Source organism: Varanus komodoensis, unplaced genomic scaffold, assembly GCF_004798865.1.
Source record: "Varanus komodoensis strain SLA01 unplaced genomic scaffold, ASM479886v1 scaffold91, whole genome shotgun sequence".
Lineage (NCBI taxonomy): Eukaryota > Metazoa > Chordata > Lepidosauria > Squamata > Varanidae > Varanus > Varanus komodoensis.
In genome coordinates this window covers 1312479-1328898 of record NW_025336610.1, presented here as the reverse complement: position 1 = coordinate 1328898, position 16420 = coordinate 1312479, and the positions used below count along the sequence as shown (strand labels likewise).

Genomic DNA, 16420 nt, shown 5'->3' with positions numbered 1-16420 from the left:
CAGAGAGGAGGAGGAGGAGGAGGAGGAGGAGGAGGAGGAGGAGGAGGAGGAGGAGGAGGAGGACGGCGAAATGGAAAATGTCCAGCATCTCAAACAGGTTGAAGTTGAAATGGACAATTTGGGAAAGGGGGAGGAGACCCCACTAGTTTATATGCAAAAGCGAGGACTGATGCTCAACACTCTCCCGATTCAGTATTTCTTTTGAAAGTGGCTCATTTGATACAATGAAATAAACCATCTGGAAAGAGCTGCTATTCTTGTGCAGAAGTTGCTCAGAGCTGGGATCTACCCTCGTCTCCCAGATGGGCGAGAGCCACTGGAATCAAAAGGGCTTGTTAGTTGGGATCCTGTGCACAATCCTAAGAATTACCCCTTAGGTTGGATTTGGGTCTCCTCCACGTCCGGGTGGACCCGAATCCACCGCCCGGCTCTGCGCTGCTCTAACTCCCTTTATCTCCCTGGCAGCTTCTTGTCCTTCGCGCTGGTGATCGGTCACGTTTTTCGCTCACACCCCCGATTCAGCTTGTGGGCCAAGGGAACCCAAAGGGTTCTGTGTGTTACCAGACTGGATGCGGCATCACACCGTCAACTGCTAAAATTGTGCGGACTGTACAGTCAGTGGGCAGCAGAGGAGAAGAACAGGAACGCCCTGGAGAAATACAGCATCTTAAAAAAAGATGAATACATTCACAGCAAATGCAATGCAATAAAATGATAAAATAAAAGGAGAAAGTAATCGGAAAATATGAAGAAGTACTTTCCAATGCCTACAAAAACTATCATGAAGCGAGGTAAGTTTCAGCTGAGCCCCTAGTCAAAGCAGATGTTTAAAAAACACACGTATGTATATTTTGGGAAAGCGCACTTTGAGCGCGTGTACACACGTGTGCACGCACGCACGCACGCACGCACACAACCAAATTAATTTTCAGGCACAACATCAGCACAGTTTAACATTCCCAACTATTAATTTTCTGTTCTTATGATTTGGTCCAGAAGTTGAGACCTGAGCAAGGAAGCAACCACCCTCCAGCACTTCGAGAGGGAGCGAGAAATGGAGCCTCTCCCTTGGTTTTGCTGTTCGACAGGATCCGTTTCTGGATCGGCTCTCCGTCCTTATGCATTCCGGGAGGTGTCCCGCGTGGCTTCCCAGCTGGCCGCCGCAGGAGACCCCCGCATCAGCACTGGAGAACGCGTCTTCAGCCTAGTGTCCCGATTCAGCCCTTCCGGTGGTTCATGAGGCCGAGAGTTGTGAAAAGGTTTTTGCACAAGCAAGGTTGCCCCAGGTGTTCCGGCGCTGAGAGGCTGTCCTCCTGGGATGGAGGCAGTTCCCGGATCCCTCCCAGCAAGGGGCTTTGGACGTCACTCTCATTAGCTTTGCTAGAGGGTTTGGTGGGCTGTTGCTCTCCAGCAGTATCCCAGGTCCTTGCTCGGGGGTAAGCCCAGGTTTACAAAGAGCGTGAACCGCAGTCTTGGGCTGTTATTCCGCAAAGGGTTGAGCATAATGCACGGCTCGGAACTCTTTCTGGGAGTGCTGGCACATCACGGGACCAGAAAGCTCACAAGCTTTTCCAGATGCAGCCGAGTTGCGACGCGCGGAGCGCAGGCATCCTGGCCCCACTGTTGGCTTCATTCCACCTTCATCCAAGCCTTTTGCTCAGTCCGGTCTCGCCAACGTCTCTTTGAGGGATTTCAGAAAAAGCAAAGCTTGCCTCTCCAATGCCGCGTTGTCAGCAGCCAACATTCTCTGGGCAAGGAGATACGCAAGCTCACACGGAAGGTCGCAGGCCAAGTGCCTTTCAGAAAGCAAATGAGAAAGGTAAAACTGGCATACCGTGGCCACAAACGTGTCCGTCCGCCACAGCAAATGCATCAGACTTTAAGGTGCCACAAGATTAGTTGCTGCTTCTCTTTCAACTGAGCGATGCAGCCACTCCTCAGGAAACGCAGGCCGATCCCCAGAACCTCCCGTTTTGCCTTAAGGAGGGGTCCTGGATGGGCCGAGAACAGCAACCCAGCGATGAGAGCGAAAATGAGAAGGGCTGCAGGGTTCATTCTCCTAAGGGCGCAGTGTTCAACACCAGGCGAGCTGCTGCCCCAGTGCCCGAATCCACTCAGTTAAAAAGGAGCAAAGTCAGATTTAAGGATATCAGGTCCAAAGACACCACACGCCACTCACTCCGACTCCTGAACATTCCAGAGGGTTCTCTGGACAGACAGTGGAAAAGGCCTCGGAAAAGCAGGACCTCAGGCCAGAAGTCACCTCTGCTCCTCTTCTTACCTTTCCTTCCGCAGTTCGTTGCCCTGCTCCTCTTCCAAACTCCATAAGGAAATGAATGGCTAGGTGGAGATAAGCAGGCACGGCGTATGCACAGGGAACTCTAGAACGTTCTAGCCCGATGTCCAAGAAAGCTTTCCGAGTTTCAGCTGTCAAGGATTGGTGGCCTTGCAGCCACTTTTGACGAGTCCCCTGGACGAGCTCCCTCCTGCGCCGGCTCAGAGCCATCCAGATGCGCTCGTTCTGTGTCGAGAGTCTCCAAAGCGCCCATTCAGTTCTTTACAGCCTCAAAAGCAGGGTTTTGCCTTATCCGGGTCACCGTTGAGAGGACACCGTTTTCGCAATGCGCATGTGTTCGCGTCTGTGCTGAATTCCATGCCCACAACTTTCCAGCATGAGCAGCATCACGCCCGGGGGAAGGAAATCGGGTGCTTTTCCGTGGTGAGGCCGCCCCTCTGTGGCTTCTAATGTGCACCTTTACAGCACAGGAATGGGAGAGCGTCTCCCACCTTCTATCCTTACAAACTGAAAAGCAGAGTCTTTTAAAAATCCAGATTTTTTCCAGGGGGCACGTTCTTACCTCTCGTATTATCGCCTTCGGCCACATGGCGGCAGGTACGGATCACCTCACCCTGCCGCTAATCCATACAGGTGATTCACATCGGACGTGTGGCCGACTCCTAAAGGGCATCGTGGCAGGTGGGTCACCACGCTGCTGCCGTTCTTTCGTACAGAGATTCCTGGTGCCTGACTCGACACCCCCTGCCGCGCACACAGGTGCTGGAACAAGGTGTGGGACGCCCTTCATCTTGCCAAGGGCACGGAGCCCCCCTGACAAATTTGGGCTGGCAAATTGTCTTTCGATGGATGGCCCTAAGAAAATCCAGCTTCGGGCCTTAAGCAAGGAGAAGGCGGTGGGACGCAGCAGCGGCTCGCAGGGCATCAGGACTGGACCGGAAGGCAGCCCTGACCGGGAAGCCCCCAACAGGTGCCAGGCCTGTTCTCGAAGGATGCTCTTGGAAGGGGTGAGGAACTGCCTTCCATGGGGGACTCCGGTGGGAGGGCTGCTCCTGCCGTTCCCATTTGTGCCTCTGGATACACCATCTCCTCCTTGCAGCCCAGCCTCCTGAAATCCTTGCGCATAAATGCTCGCTGATGCCCCCGAACACTGGCGTTTGCCCCCCACAGGGCAGAACATCCAGCCTGCCGCAGCCTGTATCCTGTGCCACAGTGCCACCTCCTCCGCCCAGGCCCCCGGTGTCCGGAGCTCAGGCGCTGCTCCCGCAGCAGCCCAAATCCCGAACATTCCTGAGTGTCCAGGGATGCACACGCCCCCAACAGTCAGAGAAATATTGGATTGTCAAGCCCGGCTGCTTAGGAAGGCAGTGCAAAGCCCCACGAGGAGGCGCCCCTGGCATTCCCGCAGGTCCTCAGCTAGCCGTCCCAGACACCCTGCCCTCACCCAGGTGCCTCCAGGTGGGTTGGGCAGCGGCTTCCCGCACCTCCCAGCCAGCAGGTGGTCCAGGGTATCTGGGGGGACTGGGAAAAGAGCCTCCCCTTCAGGTGCAGCCTGGAGGTGGGGGGGAGGCCCTCTGGAGGGGAGGTTGGGGCGGGACCGGTGGTCCTGCGAGTCGGGGCGGGCCGAGCTCTTCGATGCCCTGGGAGGCACCGCGAAAGCACAGGAAAAGCCACGCTGACCCGCCGGCCTCGGGTCGTTCCGTCATTTGGGTCCTCATCCAGTGCAATGACCAGAGGAGCACCTGCTTCCTCCTTTTTCTTTGGGGGGAGGATTGTATGCCCAGGAACTGTGCATGAATGGGGGGGGACGCCGAGTTGGCTGTGCCAGACGCCTCCCAGGTGGCCTACTCATGAGCAGGACCAGCGCGGAGTGGAGCTGGGACAAAGCACCAACACGGATCACGTTCGGGTAGTCTCCAAGGGGACAGGGCCAAAGCACGGAGGAGGAGGAGGCGGTGGCCGCCCATGGCTACTAGTCCTTATGGCTACGGGCCACCTGGTGTATTGGGCAGGAGGCCTACACGCACCACTGGCTGGGGAGCATGGGTGCGAGGGTGCGCTGGGGCCCAGGCCTGGGCTTCTCAGAGGCGCCCGGCTGGCTGTGGAGGAAGCAGAAAGCGGGATGGGAGCAGCCTCCTCCGATGTGCTCGGGACGCCGTCCCAGGACCCCTCCTGCTTTATCCCCACTCCACCCCACCCCCCCATCCCCGGGCGCATGTCACCTGCCTCATCAGGTGTCCGGCTGGCCTGCAGCGCCCAGGATGGTGACCGCAAGTGCGGCCGCCGGCCTGGGCAAGCGCCCCCGCCCGGCCTTGGCATGGCGTGCAACTTGGAGGGGCGACCGCCGGGACCACGGCACCCGGGCCCCCCGAGCGCTTGCGCAAGGCCCTCTTCAGCGCAGCGTCAGGAAGGAGAGGGACAGCTGCTTCAAGGCAGGGAGAATCAGGCGCTTGGGGAGCGGAGGGTCCGGAAGCAGGGCCCCCAGGTTCTGAGGGGGAAGAGCCAGCAAGGCTCCCCTCACGGCCGCCCTCTCCAGGGGCTCCGGTGGACCCCGAGCCCGGCTATGGTCCGCGATTGCTGGGAGGGGGCGAGGAGTGAAAGCAAGCGGGGAGCCGGCCCGACCCCTGGCGCAGCCCTGGGAGAAAAGGGCCAGCCAGCCCCGAAGGCTGATCCATCCCGGGGGCCCTCCCAGAGGGCCGGAGCCCAGGGGTACTCAGAAGGAGGGTTCTTGGAGGTAGTTTCTAGTGTGGGTTCCACAAACTGCTCTGCGCATGCTCAGAGATGCTTTCTGGACGTATGTATGCTTTGTTGGACATACACTGGAGAAGAAAGAGCTTTTGCCAAAGAATGCCTGTTGCTCCGAAAGGGCGAAGGGGAAACCGACCCCCGACACAGCGTCTTCTGGGGCGCAGTCCTGTGGCCACCCCTCCCCACCAAGCTGCCCTGCTTGGCTCCCTCTGTCTTAGCAGAAACCTTGCCCTCCCCAACCCCTGCTGAGGTTCCTTGCCATCACGGTGGAGGAGGCCACCCGGACAGAGGTCCATTCCGGCTGGGCTGGGCCTGCCCCCGGACAGGGAGCTGCGGACCCTGGGGAATGCCAGGCAGCGGGGATGGCTCCTCAGGGGCCACCCGCGGGGCCAGACCGCCGCATCCCGGCACGGTCCAAAAGGCCTTGTGGCATCGCCCTGGACCCCAGCTGGCCTTCCTCGCCAGCCACACTCTGAGGAGTGGGGCAGGCCCAGTGCCACATACCCTTCCGGGAACCGAGAATTTGCTCAGGAACGGAACAAGTCCAAATTCGTTCTGGAACGGACAAGGGCAGGGGAGAATTCCGCCCGCCAGCAACCACCTGCTCTGGCACCTTTGCGCCCCACGGGAGGCGTCCGACCCTGACCCAGACCAGCGGCTCCCACTGGGGTGCAGAGCGAGTTGCGCCCATGGAGAGCGGCAGGAGCGGGACCCGGATGCCGTGAGCGGCGCTTCCTCTGCGCCCTCGTGCAGCACGCAGCCAGCATCCACCGGGCCACGCAGGCTCGTGCGGCGGTCGAGGCGGCGAGAAGAGCCTTCCGATCGGACCACCTCCCGATCCCTCTCCGAGCATCCCGGCCATCGGCGACCCGTCTCGGCACACGCGACCAGCGCCCCGGACGGAGTGCTGGCCACCGCGCCTGCTCCGGCTGTGGAGGCTGCTGGCAGGCCGGGCCCCAGGCGGGTGCTGTGGCTCGTGGGCCGAACTGTGGAGCGGGGCCACGGGCCCGCTGAAGTCCATGGCGCAAAGGAGCATCGGAGGCCGCAGCGGTGCAGCGCTGGGTGGCCGGGCCTGCCAGGGAAACGGGGACGGGGGCAGCGCGGGGAGCGGCGGAGTGGGGGGCTGCCAGGCGGAAGGAGCTGCTGCAGCAGAAGGGGGGCAGGTGCGCAGAAGAACCGCTCGCGGTGGCTGTTCCCGGACTCCCTTCCCCGGAGGGAGCGGCTGTGGGGCCGCCAGGGAGCGTCCGGTCCGGTCCGGTCCGGTCCAGTCCGGTCCGCGCCAGGGCCTCATTCCAGCGCCGCCTCCGTGGGCCCCTCCTCCGCGTCCAGGCACCCGTTCATCCTGACGCCGTTGCTGTCGCCCATCGTCTGCAGGTCATACTCCTCGTCCAGGAAGTCCAGGGAGTTGTTACTGGGCAGGCCCCGGATGGTGAACTTGTGCGACACTTTGGTCCAGTGCTCCCGGTTGCTGGCCACCCGCTCGTACAGCTCCGACGACTTGGGGAAGAGGTCCTGGAGCAACCTGGGGGGGGGGCGACGGAAGGGAGTGGAGGCGAGCCACAAGGCAGCTCCTTGGCTTCCCAAGGAGATGCGACCGAGGCCCCCCGGCCTGGTGGCCTAGCGGAGCCCCCTGTGTCAGAGGCAGTCTACCCTCGGGGCCTAAGAACCCTTCATGCTGGTTGCCTGGGAGCAGTGGGGGCCGTGCCCAGACTGCACCCCCCCCCCGGGTGTCCACATCTGGCTCTTACTTGTAGATGGGCATCGCGATGTGCTCCATGAAGCTGATCTGCAGCTCGGGGATGAAGGCCTTCTCCCGGTCCATCATCTCCATCGGCCGGTTGCCCATGGCTTTCTCCTGCAGAGGAGGGCAGCTGGGTCGCTCATTCAGGGCCGGGAGCGGCCAGCTCAGCATCCCACCCCCTTCCGGCGCTGGAAGCCGGGAACCACGTTCGCCACCTCCTCCCCAGCCGGCCTGTGGGGCGCAGCGCCCGCCACAGCCTTCTCCCAAAGCCAACCGGGGCCTCCTCCGCGTTACGACGAGCCGGTGTGCATCCCGGACAGACAGCAGCGAGCAGAACGCAGAGCCGCATGCCAGCCGAGCCGGCCGCGGCTGGGGCGCAATGCACGCGCATGCCAGCCCGGGGCAAATCCCACGGAAGACGCGCGCAGGACTGCCCCGCACGCCCCACCCGAGCCCCGTGCAGCTTCCAGGGGCCTCGGCCGCGACTCGCTTCAGCTGGGCTGGGCGCACTGCCTGCCTGCCTCTCAGACACCCCCTCACACGCTACCCGGAGTGACTCCCGGGGTGTTCAGTGGGAGTTACTCCCAGACACATGGGTACAGGGATCGCAGCCTGAGATTCACCCGCTACCTAAAAAACAATAGGGAGGATGGCCTCCAAATCCACCTGAAGAGCCCCTGCGGCACCCAGGTGAGAAAGGGCGTCATGCCAGGCTCTGCGGAGGGAGGCGGAGGAGAGAAAATCTATCCCAGGGGAACTGGGCCCCCACTAAATCGTTTTTAAATTTAATGTAGGAAACGTTTACCCACTGTTCTCTAACCAAAGTTCTCTGAACGGTTTGCACAACCCTGAATTCTGAAAATAACTTCCCAGAAGACATGTCTGTCCAAGGTTGGCCCAAGAGAGTTTGCCTCTTCGAGCTGTTGTCACGCAAAGCCAGAAAGGTGTGCCCAGGTGCAGAAGTCACCTGCCTCACAATTCCCTGGTTTGGAATATGAACCTCAGAAATTCAACCAGCCCTTAGCTGGAGGCAAATGCTAGGACCAAGAAGCCTTCCTTGGGTCTCCTGGCAAGCCTGGTCTCCTTCCTTCCTTCCATCCTTCTGTCCTTCTGGCCTGCCTGCCTGCCTGGCCAGTCCGCCTGGTGCCTGTGGGAGCAAAGCTTTCCGAAGGCCCCCTCCGTGGAAGACGGCTGGCCACATCCCAGACACCGCGAACTCTGGGATGTGCGGGTCACACAGATGCCCTTTGCCCAGGAAGCCCCCAAGTCGGGGGGAGGTGCAGCAGGCCTCGGGGCCCGGGGGTGGGCGCCACTGGCCACGGCTGCGGGGGGGGGGGGGGCTTCTCCGCCTCTTACGTACCAGGTCGCCCTGAGAGAAGAACTCCTTGTAGATCAGCTCCTGCAAAGCAAGGCGCACGGATCGGGCAGGCGGAAGGGCATCGCCTCTCTCTGGCCGGCCGCCGGAGGCCCCTTGGGCAAGCCAGCATCGCGGCGCCCCCAGCACGAGCCTGGGGGTTCGCCTGCCTAACCTGAGGATCAGCGCCCGAGACGGGCAAGGGGGCCTCCGGCGACCCCAGACCAGAGGCCCCGCCGGCCGGGCCAGCGCGGGGGCTGCGGGATCCGAGGTCCCAGAGAGCGAGGGAGGGCTCCGGCAGGGGCGCTTCCAGCTGCCCCCCAAGTTCCCTCTGGGGAGACATGTCAGGCACTCTTCCTGGCGCCTTCCGGCCTGCGCAGCAACTCTGTTTTGAGCCTCTGTCCCGACTGGGTTGCTGCTTTATTCCTCCAGGCTCCAGTCCCACAGGCAGAGCTTTTCCTGGCTCGGACAGCCAAGAAGGGGGAGCGCTTCACCCATTTACGTCAACGCGCAAGCAGTGGTAAGGGGACGGGCCTCAGGCCGCGCTCTCCCTCCCTCCCTCCCTCTTTCCCAAAGTGTGGGGCACTCCGGATCCAGGGCAGGCAGAAGGTCCCGGCCAGGGCGAGGGCCAAGCCCGGCCCGGCCTTCCACCGTGAGCCCGAGGGAGGGTGGGCCGGCAGGCGCAGCGCGAGGGAGCGCCTTGCCAACACCTGCCCAGGTGGTGGCCAAGGGTGAGCCGGGGGGCCTCGTGACGGAGGACGCGCTCCCCCTGGGGAGGGAAACGGGCAGGACGTGTGGCCTGGCGGAAGCCCCGGGGCCCCTGTGCTGGGAGCAGGAGCCAGGAGGGGGCGTGCTGAAGACCCCTCTGCAACAGACCCCGCACGAGCGCACAAGCCGCCCGGCTCGGTACTCACGGCGATCTTGCGGGTGGTCTTCCAGCCTTTGGTCTGGTCTGAGAGGTCACAGGAGGTCATGAGGAGGCAAAGGAGGAGGCTGTGGTGCTGCTTGTTCTTGGGGTCATAGCCAACTGAGGAAGAGGAAGAGGAAGGGCCGGAGAGGAGCGGAGGGTTGGCCTGGGGCAAAGCTCCGCGTCTGGGAAAGCTGCAGGGCTCTGGCGGGGCACGGCTCCAGCAATGCGGAGGATGCCACCGGCCCGGCCCAGCCCAGCCGTCCACCAGGTGTGGGAAAGCGCAGTCCGCCCCCACCCCCGTTTCTGCTCATGGTGCCTGTGCCCCCCCGCCCCCCCCCAGCGTCCCTTGCAGGCACCCAGAGCAATCAGTGTGTGGGGCGGAAAGGTGCTTTTCCCCTGCGAGTGGACAGACCGCTTCTGCACAACACGGCAACGCCCATCACACCTGGCCGTCCCACAGACGCCAGCCAGGGGGCGGGCAGGGAGGGGCCCCGTTACCTTCCGCCATCTTCTGGAGGTCTTTGAAGATTCTCAGATGGTGCGCAAGATCGGTGGCCAGGATAATGTCGCGCATCAGGTCCAGCATCCTTTGGTAATCCTACATGGGGCCGAGAGGGATCCGTCTGGCCCGGATGGACGGCAGGACCCCCGCTCCGCCCAGAGACCACTGAAAGGAGCCCCCCGAAGACCAGCCACGGGCACCGTGCTGCGGCCCGAGTGCCCCGCTGTGGCCGGCTGGGGCCACCACGCCGTGGGATGCAAGAACCACGGGTGGCCCCGGCCACACGCACCTTCCGGGAGAAATGGTCGAAGATGTTGCAGCCGTGGGTGTTGAGGATGGCGATGGCCTGCGCGAAGTGGTGCCTCTGCAGAGGAGAAGAGCACGCAGAAGGGAGGGCGGGGCGGGGGGCGGGCGGGGGCCCCTTCCTGGGCCTTCCCATCAATGGAGATTCGGCACCTCCTGCCAGAAGGCCTGTCCCACACGGCGCGTCTGCCCTCGCCTTTCCGTGTCTTTCCAGCACTCCTAACCCGGCTGCGGCCAAACGGCTCTCGTGCCGCTCTGCCGCGGCTCTCCCCCGCTAGGGGCTGCAGACAGGTTGGAGCTCGGGGTCTGAGGAGGCCGTGCCTGCCCCCGCCGAGCCCCGTCACTCCGGCCCCGTTCCTCCCACCCCGTGCCAAAACCCGGCGAGCCGTCCCGGTCGCGGGGGGGGCTTACCTCCATCACGGAGCCTTCGGAGCTGTACAGGGCAGCGAGCACCGATTTCTGAAAGAGAGTCCGGAGCACTCATGGCACACAAAGGCCGGGGAGCAGGGAGGGTGGGGTGCGGGGTGCCTGAGCGGACTGGGGGGCTGGGGGAGGGGCCCTGGGGTGCAGCAAGGCTGGCCTGGCCAGCGGGGCCACATGCCTCCGTTCCTCCTCCGGGCGCACCCCTTCTGCACCCCCTCGGCAAGGGCATCCCGATGCTCGCGATCCGCACAGTGCCCAGGCCACGTGATCACTGGCCTTGGGGCTCGTGGCCCCCTCGCCTTGGGAGGTCCCTGCCACCCCTTCATCCCGGACGGGCACCATGGCCTGGGTCCTGCGCCACCCCGGTGTGGCCTCATGGCCCACGGGTGGCACCGGCGGTTGTGGGGCGAGAGAGCGGCACTGCTCAGGGGAGACACCCGGTCCGAACGGGGGGTGGGCTTCCTCAGACACAGAACGGCTCTGGCCGACAGAAGCAGCCGGAGTCTTCCACGGGGAAGGCGGGAATCAGCTCCCAGCGACGTCACTCTTCCGTTACGGTGCGGCCTAGTCTCAGAGGGGTCACTCATCCTTACAAACTGAAATGCGGATTGTCTGGGGTACGCTCCCTTGGTGTAGGATGCATTCCCTCCGGATCATGCTCCTCACCCTTTAAAAAAACCCTCCCGAACTTGTAGTTTTAAAAACCCTCCTTGTGCTTTTCAACCAGGTATCTCCAACCTGAAGCCCTCCAGAGGTGCTGGAGTCCAACTCCCATAATCCCCCCCAGCATGGCTGTTGACCAGGGCTAATGGGAATAGTAGTCCTGCACATCTGGAGGGCGCCGGGACGGGAAAGCCGCGTTAGAAGAGCCTCCGCCTTGGGGGTCCTCGCTCAGGCCGTTGCTTCCTTCCTCCACGGCAGCTTGCAAAGCAGGTAAGTGGCACGGGGGGGGGGGGCAGATTTCAGGCTCTCTGCTGCAAAGGGGGACCCAGCCTTCCCTCCCCCCCCCATTATTTCCCCAGGGGAGGGTCCTTCGATCCATACCGAAGCCACCTGGAAAGAATTGTTGGTGCCCCGGTGGTCCAGATCGTGGCACATGCAGGAGATGAAGAGGGCAAAGATTTCGATGTCTCTGTCGGAGAGAGTCGCACCCCGGCTCAGAATGAGCTCAAGGGCACCTGCCGCCCTGGATGCCCCCAGGTGAGCCACGGGGTCCTCATCTGGGAGGGGAGGGGAGGGGAGGGGAGGGGAGGGCTGGCTGGCAGGAGGAGCAGGTGGCAAGAGAAACAGGCTGGGTGGCCTTCTCTCCCTTGCCGTTCTCTACAGGTAGGCCCCCGGGGCTCCACGCAGGGGATCCCCACCGGAAATCAGGGCCGGGGGGTCCGCAGGTCTGCCTCCCGGGTACGCTCCCTCCCTCGGCACACGATGCTCCTTCCGCCGATGCCGCCTTGCAGGGAGCCCGGGGTGGTGCCCTCTGTGGCTGGGCCAGGCGCGCCGCCCCCCATCAAACTGGGGGAGCTGCCAGGCGGGTCTGCCCTGCAGCGGCGCTGCCCCCGCCCACGGCGCTTTCGCAGGGTGTGGGGATGGCGCCACCTTCTCCTCCCAGCCCTCCCGTTTCCCCACGGCGTCTGATTTTTCTCCCAACACAGAAAACCCACTGAGGAAGAAGAGCAGAAAAGGGGTGCACGAGACCCCCTGGAGGAGCTCTCCCTGGAGGCATCCACCCCGGAGATCTGCCCTCCTGGGGGGGGTGCTGGAAGAACTTCCCTTGCCCACTGCCCACCCCCCAGGCACCGCAAAGACGCTGCCCGGGCCCTGCTGCATGTGCCCCGGGCTGACCCCGCGGGCCGGCCAGGCAGCGTCCACCTACTCCAGGTAATTGGCCAGCTCCAGGTTTTTGTAGAGCAGGTAGCAGAAGTGCGAGACGGAGAAGGCGTGCATCCAGTTGTGGTAGGGGGGGTCCCTGTACCCCTTCTTCACCATCAGGCAGAACCTGGGAGGGAAGGAGCGCACGGGGGTGTCCCGTTTCGGCTGCGGGGCAAGGGGCGGACGCATTCGCACCCCTCCTCGGCCGCGTCAGCCTCACGGGGCTTCCATGCTCTGGAGCCTTGCGTTTACTTGTGTGGGATACACTCTCTTGTCGCTTGCCTTTCGACTCTAAACTGCCCCAGGGACCCAGGCCAGTGGGGCAGGAGACAAGTCCTGCAGCAGGTAAGTGCGTTTCGACTGGCTCCCTCCAAACACCCAAGCTGGTGCTTAGCAAGTATTTATCCACTTATGTATCTAAAATATTTGGATGAGGCTTTGTGGCCAAGCAGGGACCAGACCCGGGATCTCAGTGTGCCGAGCAGCTGCTGTGGCCCTGCTCCCAGCATCCTCCAGTCAGCATGGCACCGGTCGGGGCGCCCAGCAACACCTGGAGGGGCTCAGGATTCCCTGCCCCTGCCCCAGCCCAGTGCTCTAACCACTGCCCCAGACTGCCCAATCCAATGTGGCAGGCCAGGCGATCCAAGCACAATCTCCCGCTTCAGGAGCTGCCCGGGAGCGCAGGGTCCTGCCACCTCTGGCCCCCAGTTCGGTCTGTCTCTGGAGGACTCTAAGCCTGGAGCGCGCCTGCGAGAGGACGGCCCGAGCCACACTGCGGGGGCGCCGCTGGAGGGGCCCCTTTGCCCACTACCTGACCAGAGTTCGGCGGTCCATTTTGTAGCTGTTGATGAAGGTCATGTCCTGCAGCATGCTCAGGATGGCCTGCGGGAAGAGGCGGGGGGCCATCAGCGGCCGACGCGTGGCGACACAGACCCGTCCCTGCCCGCTCGGCGCCGGCACGCGGCCTTCCGGGGGCGCTTCTCCGGCTGCTGAGGGAGGCAGGATGCCGAGCCCCAGGCCCGTCGGCGCCTCCGCTCTGGTCCTGGCGCTCGGCACAGCTGCAAGCTGGGGGCGGGGGTCCGCCAGGGTCCCCCGCGGCTTCAGGGGCCAGGCGGCCTCCCTGCGAGACACGCCGGAGCAGCGGGGGCGCGGGAGGAGGCGGAGGGACGCTCACCATGGGCGTATCGTCCTCCGGGAGAGAGCGCGGCGTGTACGTGAACTCGGCAAAATTCGGGTCGATGGCTGCGACCGGCAGGATCCCTTCGTTGAGCAGCTTCGTGTACTCGTCGTCGGACACCTGGGGAAGGAGCCGGGCCACGCGTGGGGGAGCGGGCACGGTGAGTGCGGCGGCGCTCGCCGGCCAAGTCGGCCTGTCGCTTGGGGGCCGGGAAGGCCAGCCCCCGGAGGGACCCGCAGCGAGCCCTCGCGCCCTCTAAAATGGGGGGCCGCTGCTGCCCGGGCCACCCCAGCGGGCACCTCGCCTGCAGGAGCGCTCACCCGCACCCCACGACGCTGGCCCTCCCCGCCCTCCCACGCCCAGGGCTGGAGCCTGGCCCGCCAGGAGGGGCGGGGGGCCGGCGAGCGCCCGCCTCTGGACCGGCCGCGCTGCTGCTTACCTGCATGTGGTACATCATCATCTCGTTGGCCAGGTGGCTGCGGTACTGGGCCTCGCGGACTTTCTTATAGAGCAGGGACTAGGGCAAGGAGAGAGCAGAGGTAGCCGCCCTCCTCATGGGCTCAGAGTCGGACTCCTCGGCGCCAGGGCCAAGCCTCAGGCGAACACGCAGGGGCGCCCCGGGAAGGCGCGGGAGAAGCCTCCGGACCCTGCTGCTGGAGCTGGCCGCTTCCAAGAGGCCTTTCGGAAATTGTGGGAACGCCAAGGCAGAGCAGGGAGGAGGAGGAAGAGGAGGGCCCGGGGACGAGGCCCCGGAGGAGCAGCGCAGGGCGGGACGTGGGGCCCAGTGGCGAAGGGCCCCGGAAGGCAGGGCTGGCTCAGGGGGACGCCGAGCGGGATCCCTGGCGGTGGAGCCATCGGGACACGGGGCGAGGCCAGGCGCCTCCCCCATCTCGCCTCCCCAGAGCCAGCGGAACGGTGACCCAGCGGGAGAGCCGGCTGCTGGGTCCGGGGGAGAGCCGGCCCGACGCAGCTCACGGCCCCGGAAGCTGGCAGGCGTGCCCAAGCCAGAGGCAACAGCCGGGGAGGGACGGGGGGGGCGCTCACATGGGCGATGCTGATGCCGCAGTAGATGGAGAAGGCGGTGGCCAGGTCCTCGTCGAACTTGCTGAACCAGGGGCCGTTGATTTTGTTGACCAGCTCCGCCACGCCGATGACCTCTGGAAGCAGCGGAGAAGGGCGATGGCGGCAGGCCGGGCGCGCTCGGGGAAGGAAGCGCGCGCTCGGGCTGGGCTGCCGCCACGGCTGGCTGGTGGTGCCTTCCCCGGCAGGCAGGAAGCTGGGCCTGGGCGATCCGTGGGATCTCCCCCGGCTCCCGGGGATAATGGGTCTCGTCAGACATCAAACACAGGCTCCGCATGAGCTGCCCCGGAAATCAGCAGGACCCGCTCGACTGGGGGCTGAACCTCCCGGGCAGCTGTGGTGCCCCCCGAAAACCGAGTGGGGACACTGGCGGGTGCGGCCCAAGGGCAGGAGGCGTGGGGGTCACGCCCCCCCCGTGCCTTTCCTCCTTGTGCCCACAGACAATCGCCCTCTGTGGGGGTTCCTTGGCTGGGAGGGCAGGGAGGGCTGAAAGGGGCCGTGGGGGTGCCCTCCCTTCAGCTCTGCCCCATTGCGCAGCTCCTCCACCCCGCCCCCCCACCTGCCCATCTCCAGGGGGCGGTCTGGGTGGTTCCTCCCCTGTGGGGGCCTCGGGACCTCTTGAGGGCTACGGGCAGCTGCTCTGGACCACAGTGCCTCCAGCTTCCCTGCGGAGACCCTTCCAGCCTCCGACGGCGCCCACCTGCCCGGCCTGGGCCTCCTGGACAAGAGGCTTCCTGTCCTGGCCGCACGGCCCCCCGGAGTCCCGGGTCTCCAGCTGCCCCGAGTCCGGCCCTGGGTGGTCCTTGCGTCCAGGCCCAGCAATTTGCTCCTGCCAAGCAGCTGGTTTCCTGGCTAACGACTCGCTTCAGAGGGCTGCCTGTGGCCACGATCTGGGTCCATGGCAGGAGAAGGGGATGAGCGAGAAGGGGGCGGGATGGGGGGCGGTCGGGGGGCCGGGCAGAGGCAGCAGCAACGCCACCCGCCTGCCAAGCTGGCCTGGGAGGACCGGAGGACCAGCACCGCGGCCGGAGACTCTCCACACCAGGAGTAGTGCATCCGGGGTGCACGCGCCCCGCTCAGGCGCACGGATGCCAGCGGAAACAGTCGTGGCGCGGACTGGGCGGGCGGCAGCCTCTCCCGAGCTTCTTCTGGAGGACAGGCGGCAGTGCCTGGCACGAGCAGCACGGGGGCAGCCGAGCCCCCTCACTCCTTGGGAAGCCACCGCGACGGCCCGGGGTGACACCCGGCGCCCCCCGCCCCGCCTCACCGTGGTTCTCATCCTTGATGGGGAAGCACAGGATGTTCCTGGTGCGGAAGCCGGTGCTGTCGTCCACGCCGCGGTAGAAGAGCGGGTGGGAGTAGGCATCCTTGATGTTGAGGATCTTCCCCGTCGTCGCCACGTGCCCAGCTATGCCCTGGTCGGCCGGGATCCGGATTTCGTAGCTCTGCGTCCAAGAAAGGCGGACCCATGAGAACCCCGCTCCCCCATCCACAGGGACGGCCGCTCGCTTCCCGGCCGCTCGGCCTCCTAGTTCTCCCATTCCGTGTTTGGCCCATCCCTGACCGTGGTCTCATGTATGCGTGTGATGCACGCATTCATAACACTCGTATGTGGCTCGATGAAGCAGAATTCTAAGCATTTTACATGTTAAACCACCTTAATCAGGATTGAAATAGTCTAGAGTTACAAAGATAGCGGAAACAAGGAACCCCAAAGAAAGCGCTCAGTTTATCAGTCACCAGGCAGGGAGAGCATGTTTCTCCCAATGCACACATTTTTCTTCATAATTTTGCCCACATTTCTCAACGCTGGTTTCACAAATGCACACATTTTGGCGTGCACTTTCCCCCGTGGGCACAAGCTGTGTACACGTGCATTGATGGAAGGACCAGCCTGCAATTCACACGTTTCCACTTCCAATTCCAAGTTTCAGCTCTGAAACTGCCACATCCTAGACTCTGAAACTTGAAATAGGGATGCCAGATTCGTAATTCTCGCACCGGGCAGCAGATCGTGGGA

General features: G+C 63.9%; 1 protein-coding gene across 1 annotated transcript in view; it reads right to left on the bottom strand.

Moving 5' to 3' along the window:
* Positions 1–6331: 6331 nt before the first annotated feature.
* The window catches only part of PDE2A (phosphodiesterase 2A), a 131233-nt gene continuing 121144 nt past the window's right edge, over positions 6332–16420 (bottom strand). Inside the window, exons 17-30 of the mRNA XM_044418605.1 lie at positions 15668–15845; positions 14365–14477; positions 13760–13837; positions 13318–13440; positions 12955–13025; positions 12148–12270; positions 11322–11409; positions 10266–10313; positions 9841–9915; positions 9548–9647; positions 9054–9166; positions 8146–8184; positions 6793–6899; positions 6332–6566 (exon numbers count right to left, since the gene is read on the bottom strand). Of these exons, the coding sequence (XP_044274540.1) occupies positions 6332–6566; positions 6793–6899; positions 8146–8184; positions 9054–9166; positions 9548–9647; positions 9841–9915; positions 10266–10313; positions 11322–11409; positions 12148–12270; positions 12955–13025; positions 13318–13440; positions 13760–13837; positions 14365–14477; positions 15668–15845 (1491 nt within the window). The remainder of the gene's footprint in view (positions 6567–6792; positions 6900–8145; positions 8185–9053; positions 9167–9547; positions 9648–9840; positions 9916–10265; positions 10314–11321; positions 11410–12147; positions 12271–12954; positions 13026–13317; positions 13441–13759; positions 13838–14364; positions 14478–15667; positions 15846–16420) is intronic.